This window comes from Salvia miltiorrhiza, chromosome 1 (assembly GCF_028751815.1).
Source record: "Salvia miltiorrhiza cultivar Shanhuang (shh) chromosome 1, IMPLAD_Smil_shh, whole genome shotgun sequence".
Taxonomy (NCBI): domain Eukaryota; kingdom Viridiplantae; phylum Streptophyta; class Magnoliopsida; order Lamiales; family Lamiaceae; genus Salvia; species Salvia miltiorrhiza.
This window is the reverse complement of record NC_080387.1, coordinates 67,255,996-67,275,088: the sequence shown is the minus strand read 5'-3', so window position 1 is coordinate 67,275,088 and position 19,093 is coordinate 67,255,996. Positions and strand designations below refer to the sequence as shown.

Here is a 19,093-nt window from a genome sequence, read left to right as displayed (position 1 = left end):
TAAAAGTCTTGTGCTGCTCACCACATTGGTTGCCTTCCTTTTGTCATTTCTCAACTTCTTTGCCTACCCATATTCTGCAAAAGTTCTCTTCATTTTCACTAAACCTTGATAAAGCAATTATTTTTTCGAAAAACATTAATTCATACTATTATATATACAGTGTAATGACTGAATATTTTAAATCATATGCAACTGGTATAAAATTGCATTGTTGGGTGGTCCTCGACAAAAGTGTGATTAAACTTCTCTAGTAAATATCTCCAATATACCAATTTATTAATCTATTATCATATATAGTTCACCATTTTAGTTTAAACTAAATTTCATTATTCACTAAGATGGATCTCTTAATCCACTTTAACACCATGTTTAAAGTAGCTAGATCAGTTTATCCGTTCATAATACATTCAACTATAATAAGTAATTAAAATTCATATAATTTATTCCCGAGACTATTTTTACATAATGAAAGGAGTAATATTTTTTCGTAATTAAAATGTTCCTATTGTTGTTGCAATGGATATTCTTGAAATGAAAGTAAATGCTTAGACAAACAAAAACGATACTTCATTGATTTATGTGGCTCTGTCCAAGTGGAATATGGTTTCTTTTCTCTGACTTCATTGATTTCGAATTACTTAATACATGATATGAGTTTTCTTTATTGAATATAAATAATAAGTACTTTTTTTTCCATCTTAATGTTATTCTCTTTGAATTTTCATTAAGATGGTTTTAACGAGGATCGATCCTTTATTAGCATTTTATTATTGATCCATACAATTTGTTAACTAATGGAAATTAATTGGAAAAATTTAGGGAAAATTTTGGATACACGTGACCCAAGTCAAGCAATTAGAATAAGAGATCAAAAAGAATTTAAAGTAAAAAAACCAAGGTTGATAATTTTTGTTACACCAATTGTTACCCATTCACTTTCACTCGACAGATTGGAGTTGTAGCCGTTGTCCAGTCGCCACCAACTCTATCAAATTTCCAAAATACTGCAATAAACTGTCTGAAATTCTGGATAGCATAAAGTTCCTAACAAAATTAGAGCACTGGCAACCCCCTTACTCGAGCGCCTACTCGAGTAGAGCGTTGCACTCGAGTAGGGCGTCGCAGGGGGGTTTACTCGAATGCTACTCGAGTCTTCGAGTATGCACGAGTAATTTTCTTTTTTCTTTTTACTTTTTTTTTAAATTCTCTTCTCCTCTTTAAAAATATCTCTCTCCTATTTAAAAACTAAAAAAATCAAATAGGCTATCAAGTAACCCCAATGCAGCACTACTTACTCAATAACACAATCCACTATCAAGTAGACTATCAAGTAAGCCCATTCCGGATGCTCTTATAACCCCAAACCCATATCTATACACTATAACAAAATTGTGTGTGTGTACACTATATAGTTTGTATATATATATATAGAGAGGAGGGAGAGACTAAGAGAGAGCGCGCGAAAGAGAAATAGAGGAAGGGGAGGCTTGAAATTCTATTCCCTTAGGGAGTTGAGAGTACTCTAAGTTGGAAAGGTTGTACACAGAAAAAAATGACGGTGGCGGCGAAGGCGGTGGTTGAATTGGGGCCTCACCCTGTCAAAGAGCAGCTCCCCGGCGTTGATTATTGTGTCAACAGCAACCCTTCATGGGGTATGCCTCTCTCTCTCTACTATGAACGTTCATGCATGCGTGTCGATTCGCGGATTAGTCCAGTTGCAGAAACAGAGCTTTGAATTGAGCTCTCTGTCTCACATGCATCTAAATTGGGGCATATGGATGATCATCCCTAAATAATTTCGTAACATTATCATCATTGATCATCAAGTGTTGTTTCACATCATGAGTTTTTGCTCAATTTATAGACACAGCATACGATTCATTTCTGGATTTCTGAGCACTAATCTATTGCAGCTGAAGCTATGATTCTGGGATTTCAGCACTACTTGGTAATGCTTGGAACTACTGTGATAATTCCTACCATTCTTGTTCCTTACATGGGTGGTGGCAATGTTAGTATTTATTTCTAACCAATCAACCTATATTATTTCTTTCGTTAATTACTTGTCTGAAGTCCCTTCTGGAAATTAAATTTTATGAATGTCAATCATTATTAGGTGGAGAAGGCTCAACTGATGCAAACTCTGTTGTTTGTATCTGGAATTAACACACTGCTGCAAACATGGTTTGGAACCCGGATGCCAGTCGTGATAGGCGGTTCGCTTAGATTCCTAATTCCATCTCTTTATGTTACCTTCGCCCAAAGATATCTCATCTATTTCAATCCTAGAGTGGTTAGTTGGTTCTTAATACAGCTGCTATATAGTACTAAGGATCCACATAATTGTTAATTAATGCTTTCTCCATTCGTTGATTAAGAGGTTTCTAAGAACAATGAGGGGAATACAAGGTGCTCTCATGGTCGCTTCAGTACTTCCGATGCTCCTTGGTTTTCTTGGGATTTGGAGAATTGTTGTGAGGTGGGTGCTAAGACATGAAGTAAGCTATTTTTGGTATCTTGTAAATAATTGATAACTGATAACTATATCCAGATAGTCTAACTATGCAGGTCCCTGAGCCCTCTTGCTGCTGTGCCTTTGATAGCTCTTGTTGGATTCGGTCTCTATGAACAAGGTTTCCCGCTGGTATGAGCTAACTTTCTATTCAGCTGTGAACTAAAACTTTTCACCATTCAGTACCCTAGTGAAGTCTGCATGGAATTGAAACCATAATCTGTATGTGATTTGTAAGTTCGATGCAAAACCAAGGTAGACTCCTTCATTGATGCCCCGAAACTTTGAGATCCAGATATTGAGTGTGTACAGATTTGAAGGCTTTGGTGAAGGCAAAATTGTGCTTCTCATGGAGTATCATAGGATGAATTCATATTTCCTTAAAATCAGAGCCTAGGGCGTTTTACTTATATGAGTACTAAAGATGATTGATTAGGAACTTTTGAACTGAGCAAAAGAACCTGACAAATTCTTGTTTGTTGTTTTCATTGGTTGATGTTTGCAGCTCGCAGAATGTGTGGAAATTGGGCTTCCAGAGCTAATTATTCTTGTTTTGTTCTCTCATGTAAGTAAATTTACTCTATAGTAAAATGTATTATCTCAGTTTCTTTCTCTTCAAGGATGTAGTTCTATACAATAAAATTGGCATCCTCATCTCTAGCTTATTTATTTCAAGAGAATTGGTAGGAAGAACTCTGACATGTGCTTGCTGCTGAATGTTGTCAAATCCGATAGTTGCTCATACTTTAGATTGTTGTGTTGCAATTGATTTAAGATGGGCCAAATAAGGGAGATTGCACGATCACACTGATTTCAACTGAGGAAATTACACAGGACTCGCCATTTTATACCTTTTTGGGTCAAAGCATCAGTTCAATGACAAGAAAAGGGATACTGGCTTTTATGAGCATACTTAGAGCAGAAACTCTATTATCTGCGGCTACTGATGCCACTTTTACAAAATAACATGTCAAGCTCCATAACATTTTGTACTTGGCTCACGCATTATTAAATTGTGTTTCAGTACATCCCTAGTTTCTGGAGCTCCAAACGTCCTATTTATGATCGTTTTGCGGTTCTATTGTCTGTTGGGGTGGTGTGGGCTTATGCAGCCCTTTTGACAGCAGCTGGTGCATACAGGAATAGGCCCTTAAACACCCAGTTAAGTTGCCGTGTCGACCGGTCTGGATTTGTAAGTGGATCATCATGGTAAGTGGAAAGTGTTGTAGGGGTTGTTTTTATCTTCAGTATACATACCCTATAGTTCCATGCATTTGATGCACCATTTTTTTAAAAATGGTTGAAATTACAAAATTAGCGGTTGAAACTATCCTGTTCTAGTTTAATTGACATTCTTGTACAGCTGGTTAAGTTTTCATTAAAACTTGAGTTTATTTATTGTTTCCATCAATATGAGTGCAAAATATCTGAAAGCTTGAATCTGAAATAAAGAATACTTCAAAATTAAGATAATTTTGTATTCTTTTTTACCAAAATAATACTTGAAAACCGGTCGTATCATGGTTGTACAAACATTATGAATACTGTTGATGATCAAAATTTAATACTTGATTCCAGTGCTTATGCTACAGCTTAATGTGCAGGATTAGCTTTCCATATCCAATTCAATGGGGTCAACCCACTCTAAATGTTGGAGAAGTTTTTGTAATGCTAGCAGCAGCTTTTGTTGCTATGATTGAGGTTCGTACCAATTTCTTTCTATTATTATGGAAATATTTGTTATAATTTCCACCACTCAATTCCAACATTTTCCGCTTTGTAGAAGTTTGTGTTTATAATTGTGTCAGGTGATGATATTGTTAAAATTTACTGATAAGTGATGTAATATGTTTGATGAAAAATCTTCTTTTTCTGCCTGGTTAGAGTAGTCTTTTCTCCACATTTATTTCTGGCCTCCTTGACGATGAGTTTTTCAATTAGTTCCACTTTATTTTCTTCTGCAGTCAACAGGGGCATTTATCGCAGCATCTAGATACGGGAGTGCTACGCATATCCCATCTTCTGTTATTAGCCGAGGAATCGGCTGGCTGGTAGGAAGAGAGTTAACTATACATGTTTCAGATTGCAGTTGCTCAACATAATTTTCGGTCTCATTATTTATTTCTGTGAGATACAGGGATTTGGCATTTTCCTGGACGGTTTATTTGGCACAGGAATTGGATCTACTGTGTCAGTGTAATGCTGCTAACTTTCTGAAGAAACAATTAACTCAACTAAGCAATCTGAATTAATTTCATTTAAGCCTATTAAGGACCATCCATGCCATCATTGTGTCCAAAGCTGAAGTGCATATAAATAGAAAGAAATTCTGAGAACACATGAAAAATGTGGAGAATCACAATGATGATAGTCTGGCCTAATTTCATTAGAAATGTGAGAACGCGATTGCTTCTATTAAGAATATATATGCAGTCATGCATTGAAAACTGTATGCCCATTGTAATTTTCTCAAATATATGCAATAGATTAGTCTGAGGCCTCAAATTTGTCTTAACTACCTTAACTATATACTTCAGTCTATCTAAAAGAAAGCTCGTGATCAAATAGGCATGTGTCTTGATGTACCTTGTTCTAATAATTAGAACCCTCTGGGAACATTTTCTAAATTGAAATTTGCCTTCAAAATTGGTATTTGGTTGACTTACATTGATGTGGTGGCATTTACATAGATGCGTTCAAGTCCTGGTTGCACAATTGTCCCTTTGAAAGTCTTGCTTAGAATATGAACTAGAATTGAAGTTAAGTTTCATTCTTAGAATTGTGAACCACTAATAAGGATTATTTAGACAATCTGGATCATTTTCAGTCGCTCTTTACTTCACATTTTGGAGAAACTACGATGATACAATGTGCAAATGCCACTATATATTGTTATATTCATAAGATCAGAACTCAAAATTGCCATTGATCCCTTTGGAATAGAAACTGTATATCACACTTTCAAACCTTTCACTCAATGCATTCATCTATTTCTTTTCATTGCATTCTCTAATTTATTTAATTCTTGTGCAGTGAAAATGTAGGACTATTGGGTCTGACACGAGTTGGAAGCCGAAGGGTGGTTCAGATATCAGCGGGGTTCATGCTCTTCTTTTCAGTTCTAGGTTTGTTATTCGATGCCCGCTCTAATTTATTCTTTAATTATCACATGATACAGTTGGTCTGCATTTCATTCTCACAGTATAGTCTTCTTCTACAATAACTATAAACAGGAAAGTTTGGAGCCATTCTTGCTTCCATTCCCCTACCGATTGTGGGAGCTCTGTATTGCGTCCTGTTCGCTCTCATGTGTATGTCTACCTTCTTTTTTCTAATAAGATGCAATGTCTTACTTGTTATAATTGATTACATGGATTGTTCTTGACCTTCTTCATTCCTTTCATAAATTAGAAGGCAAATATGATTAATGTGAATGTGGCCTTATTGAGAATTACAAGATTGGATATCTTTCTAAATTTTCTAGTCCAACCAATCAAAGCACTAGAAGAAAATAACTAGACATGTGTGCTCAATTTTTGCATGACCAAAATGATCTTGTTTATCTTCAGCATATCTAAGTAAGCTTATTTATAGGAAATATAAGCAAGTATTCCTCTTTCTTGGCCTAAATCATCTGAACTACGATTGTATTAATGTTAATGCATGTTCATGGGTAACCATATTTGACAGCTTCTGCTGGTCTGGGCTTACTGCAATATTGCAACCTCAACAGCTTCAGAACAAAGTTCATTTTAGGATTTTCTTTCTTCATGGGGCTTTCGGTGCCACGATATTTCAGTGACTATGTGTTAACTTCTGGGCGCGGTCCGGTTCACACTCATTCCATGTGGGTATGCAACTGATATCCATGACCCCCATGCTTTTCCAACTTCCTCTTACAATTGAAGGAATTATGCCTAACTCGTATTTGTGTGCAGTTCAACAAAATGGTTCTTGTCTTCTTCACATCCCCAGCCGCTGTGGCAGGAGTCATTGCCATGTTTCTCGACCTGACTCTTGCGCGCAAACATGCCAACACACGACGAGACAGTGGCAGGCACTGGTGGGCTAAGTTCAAGTATTTTGACAAAGATCCCAGGAGTGAAGAGTTCTACTCTCTTCCATATGGACTTTCCAAGTATTTCCCTTCCTACTAACACCCACTCATTCATCCTAAGTTAAGAATGTCATTTCTATTGAGATGCATAAGATCTTTGCTTCAAGGAATACATATCATGGGAAGAAATAGGCTTTGTTAAATTCAACCAATTAGCCATAGATATGTTTATATCCATGTGAACATCTTGCTCATGATTTTCTATGGTTAAACCATCTTCCCATTTGCCCCATATGTGTAGCACTTAGGAGTTAGATTAGCTGCCTCCTCTAATGTATAATTAGTCGATCATACCACTTCTTTTTCATGAGATACCTACTAATTGATACAAGTGTGTGTTGTTTGTATAAACTTACACATGTAATCTTTTATTATTTTGGATTGTCTATCTATGTTTAAGTGTATTTTTGTGAGATGTTAGTATCTGGTGGTGTGTTTCCATTGTTTGTATCACCATTAATCTTTTACATACTCTATCATGTAGAGTGTGTGTAGTGAGACACACATGCACATATTTATAAATACGGATATCAATCCAGCTTGAAACCTACCGATCAGCTCGAATAACCAATGAAAGAAAAATTAGACTCGGGAATTTCTAGCCGAAAAGATGCTTAGCCCGATTGACTCGCTCGAACCATATTGAGGTGGATAGGGTTGGTCCTAAAATTGAGTGGGTTGGCTGCTTGGGCTTAAACTTTTGCATTATGTCAAAAAGAAAGGACTCTAAGTACAAATGTATGTCCCGGTCCTTTTTGTATGCAGTGCAATAAAGGGTTTCCTCAATAATTGTGGTGAATCTATGAAGAAGCTTATTTTAAATAGGTGTAAAGTATGGTAGCTATGGTTTTATTAGAAATTAATGAACTGTTAATTATGATCATTAATTTCAACAAGAAATGCATTTCTTCATTTGCAAGTACAACAAAAGTGTATAAATCCAAAAGAAAAATGAAAACATAAAGAATAAAGAGCATGTTCCATCAATGTATGTATCACAATCGCTCCATCCTGTAATTTTATGAACGAAAAATTTGTGAAATAGTACTTTTGAATATAAATAATAATATGCTTTAAGGATATTTACTTTTGTATTTAAATTGATTACTACTAATACTATAATTTGATCTTCTACATCACGAATTTAGTACCAGTATAAATGCATAAATATTTCTTAATGTTTGGAGTCAAAAAATTTATACAACACATATTTCAGAAGAATATATCGAATAGAATAATCTAATGATAAGTACTTATATCAATGCCATGATCTCATTTGGATCACAAATATTTAATATAGATTCAAATAACAATTCAAAGTATCCAACTAGTACAGCCTTGTACATGACACGAGCAACCCCAGCCCCCCAAAAAGAACACCAATGGCAATATATATAAAAAAAATTAAATAAAAAAATAGATTTAAAAGAGGGGGAAAAAATTAATAAAAAAAAATTAACCAGCTGTGCACATGCCCTGTATTGAAAGTTGTACGTAGCTCACAGAGCATTAAAAATGAAAATAAGTAAGCAGAGTTAGTGAAAAGTAGCAAAGACCAGTCAATCACGAATATCAAAGTACACTTCCTATTCTATAGTCGAAAATCAGTTTCTTGTACATATAATAACATTATTTTTAAAATTATAATTAGATCTCACGTAATGTGTATTTAATTCGTTCGAATTGAACTGTTAAGACCGTTACTTGTCATCATGTGGAATCATGTCCGTTAAAATTAATTGTAAAAAAGACATCATGATGACTAGGATTTCAGCTTATGTATACATATGTGTTTCTTTTTCTTTTGTAACTATGAATCACTATATATCATACAATTAATAATTTCATCACTTTTAAGACTAAATATATTTTCAAATTGTAAAATCTGTACATTTTGTGTATTATGTAACAGCAATCTATATAAAAGAGGTACGAATAGCACTTATATATGAGAAAGAATTGCAAAATGATAAAAGAAATGAAATTAATGCAATGCAATAAGTTTATTTTGCTTCAAGATCAAGCAAAAAATGATGGCTAAATATAAAACTGCACCCTTAGCTGTGTCGAGTAAACAAATGAAAAGATAGCCCTATAGCACCGAAAAGGTAATCTAATAAAACAAAACAAAACAAAATAAAATAAAATGTTGGATGGCCTTTTTTAGATGACAAAGTAATAAAATAAAACTTTCCCTTTTTATTGTATACTTTAGTACCCATAATTTTGGACACGTCACAAAAATACAATACTAGCACTCACGAAATTAATGAATTAGTATTAAGTCTTATCGTGTTTGTGTTCTTATCGTGACACGACACGATAATTTTGTGTCGGATTATACTTAATACTATTATTATTCTATTAAATAATTATTTTAATTCCTATCTTATAGTTAGGGTTTGTTTGTAACTTTGAAGTTGTAAATTTTAAGTTTATTATCGAATTGCTGATTATTTGTATTTTGCCAATAACATTTTATATTTTGTTAAAAACTTAAAACGTTGTTGTTAATTTTGTTATTATTATTGTTAATGTTAAAAACTTAAAACATTATTATTCTATTAAATAATGTATTAATGCTATTGTTATCGTATGGCTATTGTGTCATGAGTAATCAGGTTTTATTTAATCATATTGTTATCGTGTCGTGTCGTGTTTGTGTAAATCGTATTGTATAAGTATGTATTCGTGTCAAATAATTTTTTAATGGATCGTGTTCGTGTTTGATCTTATCGTGTCGAATTATTTCCGTTATCGTATATAGATTATCTTGTGGTGCGACTCCTGTGCAAAAAGAAGGGCATATGTAATTTTTGGTAGTACTTAGTTGAAAAGAAATGATAAGATGTCTATATGAAATACTCCTCCGTCCCGCAAAACTTGAGCAGTATTCTTTTTTAAGTTGTCTCGCAAAGATTGAGCACTTTCCTTATATGGCAAAAGTTTTTCCCTTTATTCACTTTTTTACTTTTTCACTTACTACACTTAACACACAAAATATTAACTCCTTAAAACCATGCCGATAAGAAATTGCTCAAACTTGGCGGGACGGGGGAGTATCAATATTGATTTATAGATCCAATATATATTACCATGAAAAAGTCTACATTAATCACATTAATCATTCCTATATGGATCAATAAATAATTGAACATCATAATTCAATGAAGTCTGATAAATGAGGCAAACCAAATTGTTAGTGAAATGAGATATATGTGTGAATGCTAAGTGTATTATATATTGATGCGCCAATAGATATCTGTAAAATATGTAAATTATTTTATTGAAGGGTATTTTCGCAAGAGTCACTAATGTTTTTTTATTTGATAAGTTTGTTCCTACTATTTTGTTCACTATCCAAAGCAACTCTTTATAAATTTGTCTTCTTTATTACCCAGAATGGCTATTTTTATGTCTATAATCACTAGTGAATACATGGAGTTCTTTTTTCATTCTTATAAAATTATTAAATTATCGATATTTTATATAAATTATTGTGCAAAACTCCCCATTATCAAACTAAATCGTGTAAAATTTATCTTCTCAAAATCTCGAATTAATAATTTTAAAGATACAACTCCCTTCCAAACTTTGTTCTGCGTCCGCGCATGTCTATGATATGTATAGTAGTTTAGTGGCGTGAGAAATGTTCTATAAAATTAAGTTTATCAATGATGATCATCACTAAATAACTAAGAAAATATTTTATAAAAGAAAGGGATGAAAAATCATGAATAACCGGTTGTTGCATAAATTGGCACACCAACTTTTAGAAAATCAAGTTCATCATTTATGGTGATTACACATGTCATATATATTATCATTGGATAAGTAAATTTATTTTCATCAACTTTTTAGATTGAAGCGGATCAACAATAAAATACGTAAAGATTATATAATTAAGTTGAATTATAATTGTGTATAAAAGAAAAATAAATGAATATTTTATTAAAAGGTTGAGGTGGTATAAGTTGTTGATAAACATAATATTATGATATTTTAATAAATATTACTTCATGTGTTCCAACTAATTTGATCAGTATTTTTTTCGGATTGTTTCAATTAATTTGATTGCTTTTCTTCTATGAGTCTATGACAAAAGTTTTTTCCCCTGTTTTTTCACTTTTTTATTTACCACACTTATCACACTAAACATGAAATTCTTAAAATTTATGTAGGAAAAAAAATGATCAAGCTAGTTGGAACGGAGGGCATTTTAAATTTTCACTCTTAAGTGTTAATATGATCTTTAAGTTACACTTTTACAATAATTAAAAAAACAAAAAAAATTGATATTACAAAAGGAAAGAAGCCGACGTGTACAATCATAGAAGAATAAAGAAAGAGAAATATAAGTAGTAGCTTTTTATTGCATAGTCAAATCAAATCATTCTATTGTAGGAGAGAGGTGCATAGTATTTTTCGCGAATGTACAGTGACACTCATTCCTACTCCCAAACTACCTACACTCTTGAAAATTCTCTGTGCGTCTTTCTTTTACTCCAACATTATTAACATGTGAAATTATTGTATAATCTATACTATGCACTATACAAATTATTTATTACCTACCAAATATGTGATCATAATGGCACATAAGAAACAAAATCAAGGTTAATAGTTTGTGATTTTAAAAATTGCTAATTTATAAATTCCACTTGAGTCCAACTCCAAAACAAAATTAATCACACTCAAGTCCAAACTAATTTTTCCAATTTTTGTGCTTATTATTTAAGGAAATTTTCTTTTTTAAACCTCTTTGCTTCCATAGAAAAGTAGAAATATAAGTATTTTCATACACTTTTTTATGCACGGTTTTCAGTTTCTAAAATTAGCAAATTGGTTAAAATGAATAAGTTTCCAACATGCTCCAAAACAAATTATACTATAATTTGTTCTTTGTTTAATTGGAAGTAGTTTATCAATGGAGCTTAGGATTTTTTTAAATTTGAGCATTCGAAATGTTTGTCGCAAATCAAATGGAAGCCGAACAAATTCAAATCGAATTATATTTTTTCAACATCGAATCAAACCGAGTTAGCATACCGAACAAATTTAAACCCAATCGAAATATTTCGATTCGTTCTGATTAGCTTTGCGTTGAAAATTCTAAATTTAATTATTCATGGCTATCAAATTAGAAACGCATGTGAATTTAGAAGTTAAATGAGTCGGCACATACACTGATTATTAAATGCTTAAATAAGACTACATCGCTCAATCAATAATGTTGAGGCACAAATTAATGAAGAGTAATAAATCATTTAAGCTATGATTTATTCCTAGCATGATTATTATTGACATAAAGTGACATCTAAATTTCTTCAAGACGTCAATTTCTTAATAGATAATTATAAACTCTTTAGAACTGAGAACTAAAAAACTAATAAACATGAAATATACAAATATATTTAAAAATATAATAAGATAGAGTCAATTGAGATGATAAGAAATCGAAAGTTATCTTATTTATTTGTTTATCACTCTTTCATCCAATTCAACTTACAATGTACTATCTCCGTCCATGATAAATGTGACGTGAATGGAATTATACGGATTTTAAGAAAATACTTCATTTGTACCATAAAAATATGCATAAAATAGAACGACAGAGGTTTTAAGAAATCTTGTAAAATGTAGTGTGAGTGGGGAAAGAGTTCCACATTGATTATGATGTTTAGTGAGAGAAGTATTATTATAAATGAACTATCCATGTTTTTATGAGACAGACAAAAAAGAAAATAATGCATATTTTTATGGGACGAAAGGAGTATTAAGAGATATGTATAAAGTGAGGAAAAGATCCCACCAAAGTTCAATTGTTAAATAATTAATGGTGTGTGAGATGAGATTTTTTTAAATATTGTGTGTGAATGAGGGTAAAAGTATAAAACTATATATCTTAAAAATTAAAATGAAAAATCACACTTATCAAGAACAGACGAAAAATGACAAAAATATTACATTTATCGTGGATAGAGAGAGTATTTCTTTTGAAAATATTCATTTGACTTTACCTGTTTTATTTCTATTTTTACATGATCACTTTACATTGTATTAAATTTAAGTATAGATATTTTTAAATTAGGAATATATAAACCCACACATGCTGAAAAATAACTTTTCATACACCTATGATGATTAGGGACGTTCATAGTTTGGTTTAACAGTAAATCAAACGCTATCAAACTGTATCGCTATCAAACTGTATTTGTGTGGATTGATTTGGTATGTGGTTTAAAAGATATAGTTTGATTTATAGTTTTAGAAAATTATGATTTATGATTTTGGTTTGGTTTTTGAAAAATATAAATAAAATCAAAATAAGGAAACATATTTGATGAGGACAAAAATATGCATTTCCAAAAAACCGACGAATTAAGGCAAAATCAACCTGAGCAGACTGCTGCTAGCTCAGCGACAACCATGATTCTCTTGAAGCTATCACATATCCAATAAAGTAGGAGATTAGCTCGAAAGCATGGATAAACTCGAGAAATTGTAGTTCTACTCAATCACTTATTCGTATTAAGATTCTCAATGTTTTTAATCTATAAATACATATAAAAGTCCAATTGTAAACACAAACTACTTATTACACATTACGCGCACCCAAAATCAATACAAAATCTCAAAATTGCAATCACATTCATGTTTTTTTTCATTTTCCGTTAAGATATTTTATTATTTAATTAGCATTATTATTATTATTATTATTATTATTATTATTATTATTATTATTATATTCATAATTATTTTTCCAAAGAAACAATGTAGTCAAATGGCCATAATAAAGATTGAAAATCAATTTTTGGCCCCTAATCTTAAAACATCAAAATATGGCCATTAATTAGGTGGTATGCCTAATTTGCCCTTTTTACTCGGCCGCTGGGGTGATTGCTCGGCCGCAGGGATGATTTCGCGGCCGTTGGAAGCTTATGGGTGAGTTGCGCGCTCGCGGAAAAAAGCCAGCGCCCGTTGCGCGTATGACACTTATGGCACTAATAGTGCCATACGCATCATTTTATTACTTGGTTTTATTTTGGATTTTCGTTGGCACTTATGGCACTATTAGTGCCATAAGTTCCAAAAGGACCATTTTAAACACTTCCCCGTAGGGTTTAGATGTTCCATTTAGGGTTTAGATGTTCTATTTAGAGTTTAGATTATCCATTTAGGATTTAGATGATCTATTTATGATTTCTTGATTCTATTACTGTTGTTTCTGTTGCACGTATGACATTTATTAAGTGCCAAAAGGACCATTTTACTTGGTTTTATTTTGGATTTTCGTTGGCACTTTTGGCACTATTAGTGCCATAAGTGCCAACGGACATCCAAAATAAAATCAAAGTAAAATCTTGACACTTATGACACTAATAGTGCCATAAGTGCCTGATCCTACCTGGTCCGCCTCATTAAGGGTAAAAACATCAAAATCAATAAAAATGGTCAAATTTTATATTTTTTCAATGTGTGGCCATAAATTATGTTTTATACTTTATTTTGGCTACTTCAAAATTTTACTCTTTTACAAATTAACCGACAAAATTGAAATCTTAATTCCTAACTCCTACTCATCCATCATCGCCATCGGTCCATCATGTTGCTATTCTTTTAGTTTTGTTTTTTTTAATGATATTATATGTAGATTGCAAATCAAATTGCACCAAATCATATTAATACAATTTAATTTGATTTAACTTTGATATTAATAGATTTTAATGTTTATTAATAATCACAAAATTATATTTTATAATTTGATTTGATTTTAATGTGAAATCGTACCAACTCAAACCGGGAACATCCCCAATTATAATATTACGAGAGATTCTGTATACATAGGATGATATACGTAATACATATCTTAATTATAATTATTATTAACTTTATACTCCGATATAGAGATGATATACGTAATACAAATATTAATTATAACTATTTGCGTGCCGGACTGCGCTGACACGCGTGGACTCGTGCTGGACGCGGCCGATGGTGCTAGGCACAGAGGTGAGGAAAGGCGTTCGCGTGTCGTGCATGCACGTAGTTTAAAAAAAATAAAAGAAAATGAGAGAAAGACGAGATAGAGTTGTTATGTAAGACGTCTGGAACATATGCACGAAGAAGAAGAAGGCGCTCGTTGAGGTTGAGAAAGAGAAGAGAGAGTTGCCCTATTTTTGTTCAATTTGTGTGGGCTTTTTGTATTTAATTTTGTTGTCCTATTTAATTTTTGTTGAGCTTTTTGTTTAAATTTAATTTTGTATTAAGTATTTTATTTTATTTTAATCAATGTAATGTTTTAAATATTTTATTTTATTTTAATTAATGTAATGTTGGTATCTATTTTTAATGAAATATTGATTTTTAAAATAAAAGAGTAAAATTGGAGCGATAAGGTGGGGACCACCTTATATGCTCTTATTAATACTTCAATGTTAATACATCATACCAAAAATCATATTATAATACAAATCTTAATTATAATTATTAACTTTATACTCCAATCTCAATACATCGTACTCCCTCCGTCCCGCGAAGCATGACACACTTCATTTCGGCACGGGAATTAAGGAGAGTGCGTTTAGTGATTTAAATGGCTTTGCTAATAAAGTGAATAAGTGTTTAAGGATTACTTTTGTTATTCCTTTTATTTTGATGATTCCAACTTCATATTTTATTTTCATTTTATTATGATTATTTAAGTATGATTAATTAATTAATTAATTATTTAAATAATCAAAATACTGAAATTTTTTAATTTCTTTGTATAAACTTTTATGGCAGATTATAAAACAGTAGATGAATTAAACAATGATTTAATCGTTTTTTTGTAAATCAGACCACCAAATTCAAAGCAACAATTCAGAAGCAAAATCCACCAAATTCAAAGGCAACATCAGAGCACATAGGTCAATCAGACCACCAAATTCAAAGCACCAATGCAGAGGCAAAATCCACCACATTCAAAGGCAAAATCATAGCATATAGGTCAATCAGACCACCAAATCCATGGGCGACATCACCTCCACTCCAGTTTCGCACCGTTCTTTCTCCATGCCGCCGGCGACCCCAAGCCCATCGGGATCCCTGCCGAATTAAGCTTCTAGCTCGAATAGTTGAAGACCCTCGTGAATCCAACACGAATCGGTAGACGAGGGGGGGTGGCGATGGAGTGGGACGGAGGAGGAAGGAGGAGGTGGCTGAGGAAGGAGTGGGACGGAGGAAGAGGGAGGAGGTCGCCGTAACTGACCATACCTCCACTTGGGGAGGGGGAGGGGGGCCGAGGGATGCTCGTTTGCCTCGCCGCTGGCGAGCCCACCGCTTGCAGAGACAATCACGGTGGGGGGCGGAGAGGGGAAGAGCGAACTGCATAAGGCCGACGATGGGGCGAGACAAGGGTGAGGGTGAGGCGAGGGTTAACCCACCCATCGTCGTCTGCCATTAAACGTAGGAGAGAACGGCGGCAGAAGACGACGGAGAGCGGCAAAAGAAAACCCTAGATCAGAATTTCAGGGGGAGCGGCGCTTGGGGCGAGAGAGAAGACAGCGTAAGAGAGAGGAAGTAAAATAGGCTGAAATTGGGTTAGTAATTGAGATGGGTTAGCCCATTACTTAAGTATAGTTATTACCCCTAATTATTTCTAATTTTTGCCATTTATAGAAGTGTGTCATGCTTCGTGGGACAACCCAAAATGAAAAGTGTGTCATGCTTCGCGGGACGGAGGGAGTATCAAACAACGTACTTATATTTTAAGATATTATCAACATATCATACCACTTAACAAACAAACCCTCATACCGTATATCAAACGAGTCGTGAGTATTTAGGGCACAAGAAAATGAAAAAGAATAAAGAAAAGAAAAGAATCCGAATAGGAAGGGATTATGAGGTTAGATTTGTTTGTAATCCAAGATCCTAGTAGTTCGAAAGCAGTGTCTTGGTTGAGTCTGAGAGGCCCATACATAAATGGATCTTGCCTTGCTCTCTTTCACCATCTCATTCCCATTCCCTCCCACACAATTCTCTCTCTTCACATTTCGCGCTGCTACTTATTTAGAGAGAGAAACAAAGATGTCCTCACTGGTACTACTCCTTCACAAATCATAAACGGCCATGTGTCAATCCCTACCACCACCCCCAATTCCGCTTCCCACCACCAATGCCCTTCTCTCGCCGCCGCTCCTCCGCCGCCATGTCTCACCACGAATCACCCGACGGCGCCGTCAGATCCGATGAATCCACCGCTCTCATCGCCAGAATGCTGGATTCGGAGCCCCACCATATGCCCCACCCCGATTATATCCATCTCTGCCATAACCGCTCCATCCACCTCACCTCTCGCCAGGACTCCATCAATTCCATCCTCAAGGTATGCCAAAACACACGCACCAACACGCACTTATTTATACACTACATACCTGCTGAGTTTGTTGATGGCAATTAATTGGGGAAATAATAATGGCACTCATGATTGCATATAGGTACATGCACACTTCGAATTCAAACCGGTCACGGCTTTCCTCTCCATCAACTACTTCGACCGTTTCCTCGCCGCTCATTCGCTTCCGGTACTTGATCCGTTTCTCTATCTATCTATACTTTGATTAGTGGCGCTGAACTTAACATTAATTTTCTGTTAACAAAATTAATTAGGAAACTGGATGGTCGTTCCAGCTTCTATCAGTGGCTTGCCTATCTCTTGCGGCGAAAATGGAGGAATTGCACGTTCCGTGGCTTCTAGACCTGCAAACACTCGAGCGCACCTACATTTTCGAGCCGAAGACGATACAGAGAATGGAGCTTCTGGTTTTGGCGACTCTCAATTGGAGATTGCGCTCCGTCACTCCATTCGATTACCTCCATCACTTCATCTCCATGCTTCCTTCCTCCGCTGCCTCGCCGAGTTTCGATTTCGCCGTTCACACCGTCGCCTCCAATATAATCCTCAATACCAGCCGTGGTAAAACTCAAATCGCCTATAACTGTTGATAAGTTTTTATCAGAGTCGATCTAAACCCCGCTGTATTGGATTAATCAGTGATAGATTTTATGAGGTTTCCTCCATCGGTGATTGCAGCAGCCGCGGCGATCTCCGCCGGCGGCGCGGGTGCAGATCTGCCCGATACGCTCGATGAGAGAATAAACAGAGTAAGATTCGCGTTCGTTTGTGCTGTGGGGGGTAAAGTGGAAATATTATGATAAATTTGAGGTAGTAAAATGGAATTTGACGTTCTCCAGGGTGGTGGGGTTAAAAAGGAAATATTTTCTGATTTTGGTGTTTTTCCGATCCCCGCGGGCAGGAAATGGTGAGAAGCTGTCATCAACTAATGGAGGAATACTTGTTGGACACGTGTCCGTCGTCCGACGGTCTTAAACTCGTGAGCGCCGCGCCGCCGAGTCCTCTCGGCGTCCTCGATGCGGCGGCTTGTGCCAGCTGCGACACCCACTCCGAAAATCCAGCCGACCCTCAAAATAAGCGGCCGAGATTGTCTGCACCGGATGTACAGGAATCGTAACCATAGATAGCGTTAGGTATTCTTCCCTTTTCTCCGGAAAAAGGAAAAAAAAACCCTATATTCTTTTTTATTATTTTTGCCTTTTTCCTTATAAGGATTTGGAGGGTGTGAAACTTTTGATTCAATTGGCGTAATTATTTCCATAATTGAATGTTAAAAGGATGGACTCTTTATTTATTAGTCCAAGAAGGGAGCTCTGTATAATTAAATTGCCCTCTAATTTTGAAACTTTTATTAAAAGGGGTGCGTTTGGCAATTCTCAGTTGAAATTATTTGATTGGTTGAGAAAAGGTCTCTTGCCTTTTGAAACAATTCCAAGTAGTACTTCTCTACTCCAATAATTTTGGTATGGAGTATTTTTTTTTCTTTTCTTCTTTTTAATTTAATTTTCTTTCCGATCTTTATTTCTTCAAATTGATGTTTAAATTGATTTTTTATATTTGCTTTATTGATAAACTTGTTAGGCGTTTTAAATCCATTTATAGATATATTTCCTGAATATGTCTGTATATAGAAAATAGAATGAACGATCAATAACGCATTAAAGATTCTAGGGTTTTTTATTTTCAATCTGAGTTTTTCTATATATGTTGTTTCATTTGGAATCTTAAACTTTACACTGTACATTAAGTGGTTCATTGTCGTTTAATTTGCTGGGCTTTTAAATACTTTTATTATGTCACCCACAAAAAAGCTAAGTAAAAATGTTTTAGAAACTTTATTACAGCATATCATTACGAAATAAAGTTCAAATGACATTTTTATTTATCTATGATATTATGATAGTATCATTGAATGCAGTTGGGTCACGGCTTATATAATATTTATATATCTAATAATGCATATGTAGCAATCTAATGTTTGTCTAATGGCCTATCTTTTTATGCTTATGGCTGGTTTGGTATTAGTTATTAGAGTGTATATTATAATTATGACATCATAATA

At 34.2% G+C, this 19,093-nt stretch overlaps 2 protein-coding genes across 5 annotated transcripts; both read left to right on the top strand.

The window, feature by feature from the left end:
- The first annotated feature begins 1,046 nt into the window (after positions 1-1,046).
- On the top strand, positions 1,047-7,042 carry LOC131005259 (nucleobase-ascorbate transporter 4). Of its 2 annotated transcripts, none has more exons than XM_057932139.1 (14): positions 1,047-1,652; positions 1,914-2,011; positions 2,117-2,293; positions 2,379-2,479; positions 2,569-2,644; positions 3,018-3,077; positions 3,537-3,721; positions 4,117-4,213; positions 4,477-4,563; positions 4,650-4,708; positions 5,546-5,637; positions 5,746-5,823; positions 6,203-6,363; positions 6,451-7,042. In XM_057932139.1, the coding sequence occupies exons 1-14, from the start codon at positions 1,553-1,555 to the stop codon at positions 6,667-6,669; spliced, it is 1,590 nt and encodes a 529-aa protein (XP_057788122.1). In that variant the 5' UTR covers positions 1,047-1,552; the 3' UTR covers positions 6,670-7,042. The 2 variants fall into 2 exon arrangements, with proteins under 2 accessions (XP_057788122.1, XP_057788123.1); XM_057932140.1 differs by having other exon boundaries at positions 1,386-1,652; positions 6,203-6,359.
- Positions 7,043-16,416: 9,374 nt separating this feature from the next.
- LOC131005258 (cyclin-D1-1-like) lies at positions 16,417-18,337 on the top strand. Of its 3 annotated transcripts, none has more exons than XM_057932136.1 (5): positions 16,417-17,001; positions 17,114-17,200; positions 17,286-17,592; positions 17,671-17,780; positions 17,933-18,337. In XM_057932136.1, the coding sequence occupies exons 1-5, from the start codon at positions 16,792-16,794 to the stop codon at positions 18,146-18,148; spliced, it is 930 nt and encodes a 309-aa protein (XP_057788119.1). In that variant the 5' UTR covers positions 16,417-16,791; the 3' UTR covers positions 18,149-18,337. The 3 variants fall into 3 exon arrangements, with proteins under 3 accessions (XP_057788119.1, XP_057788120.1, XP_057788121.1); XM_057932137.1 differs by having other exon boundaries at positions 16,434-17,001; positions 17,710-17,780; XM_057932138.1 differs by having other exon boundaries at positions 16,434-17,001; positions 17,671-17,841; positions 17,933-17,949.
- The last annotated feature ends 756 nt before the right edge of the window (positions 18,338-19,093 follow it).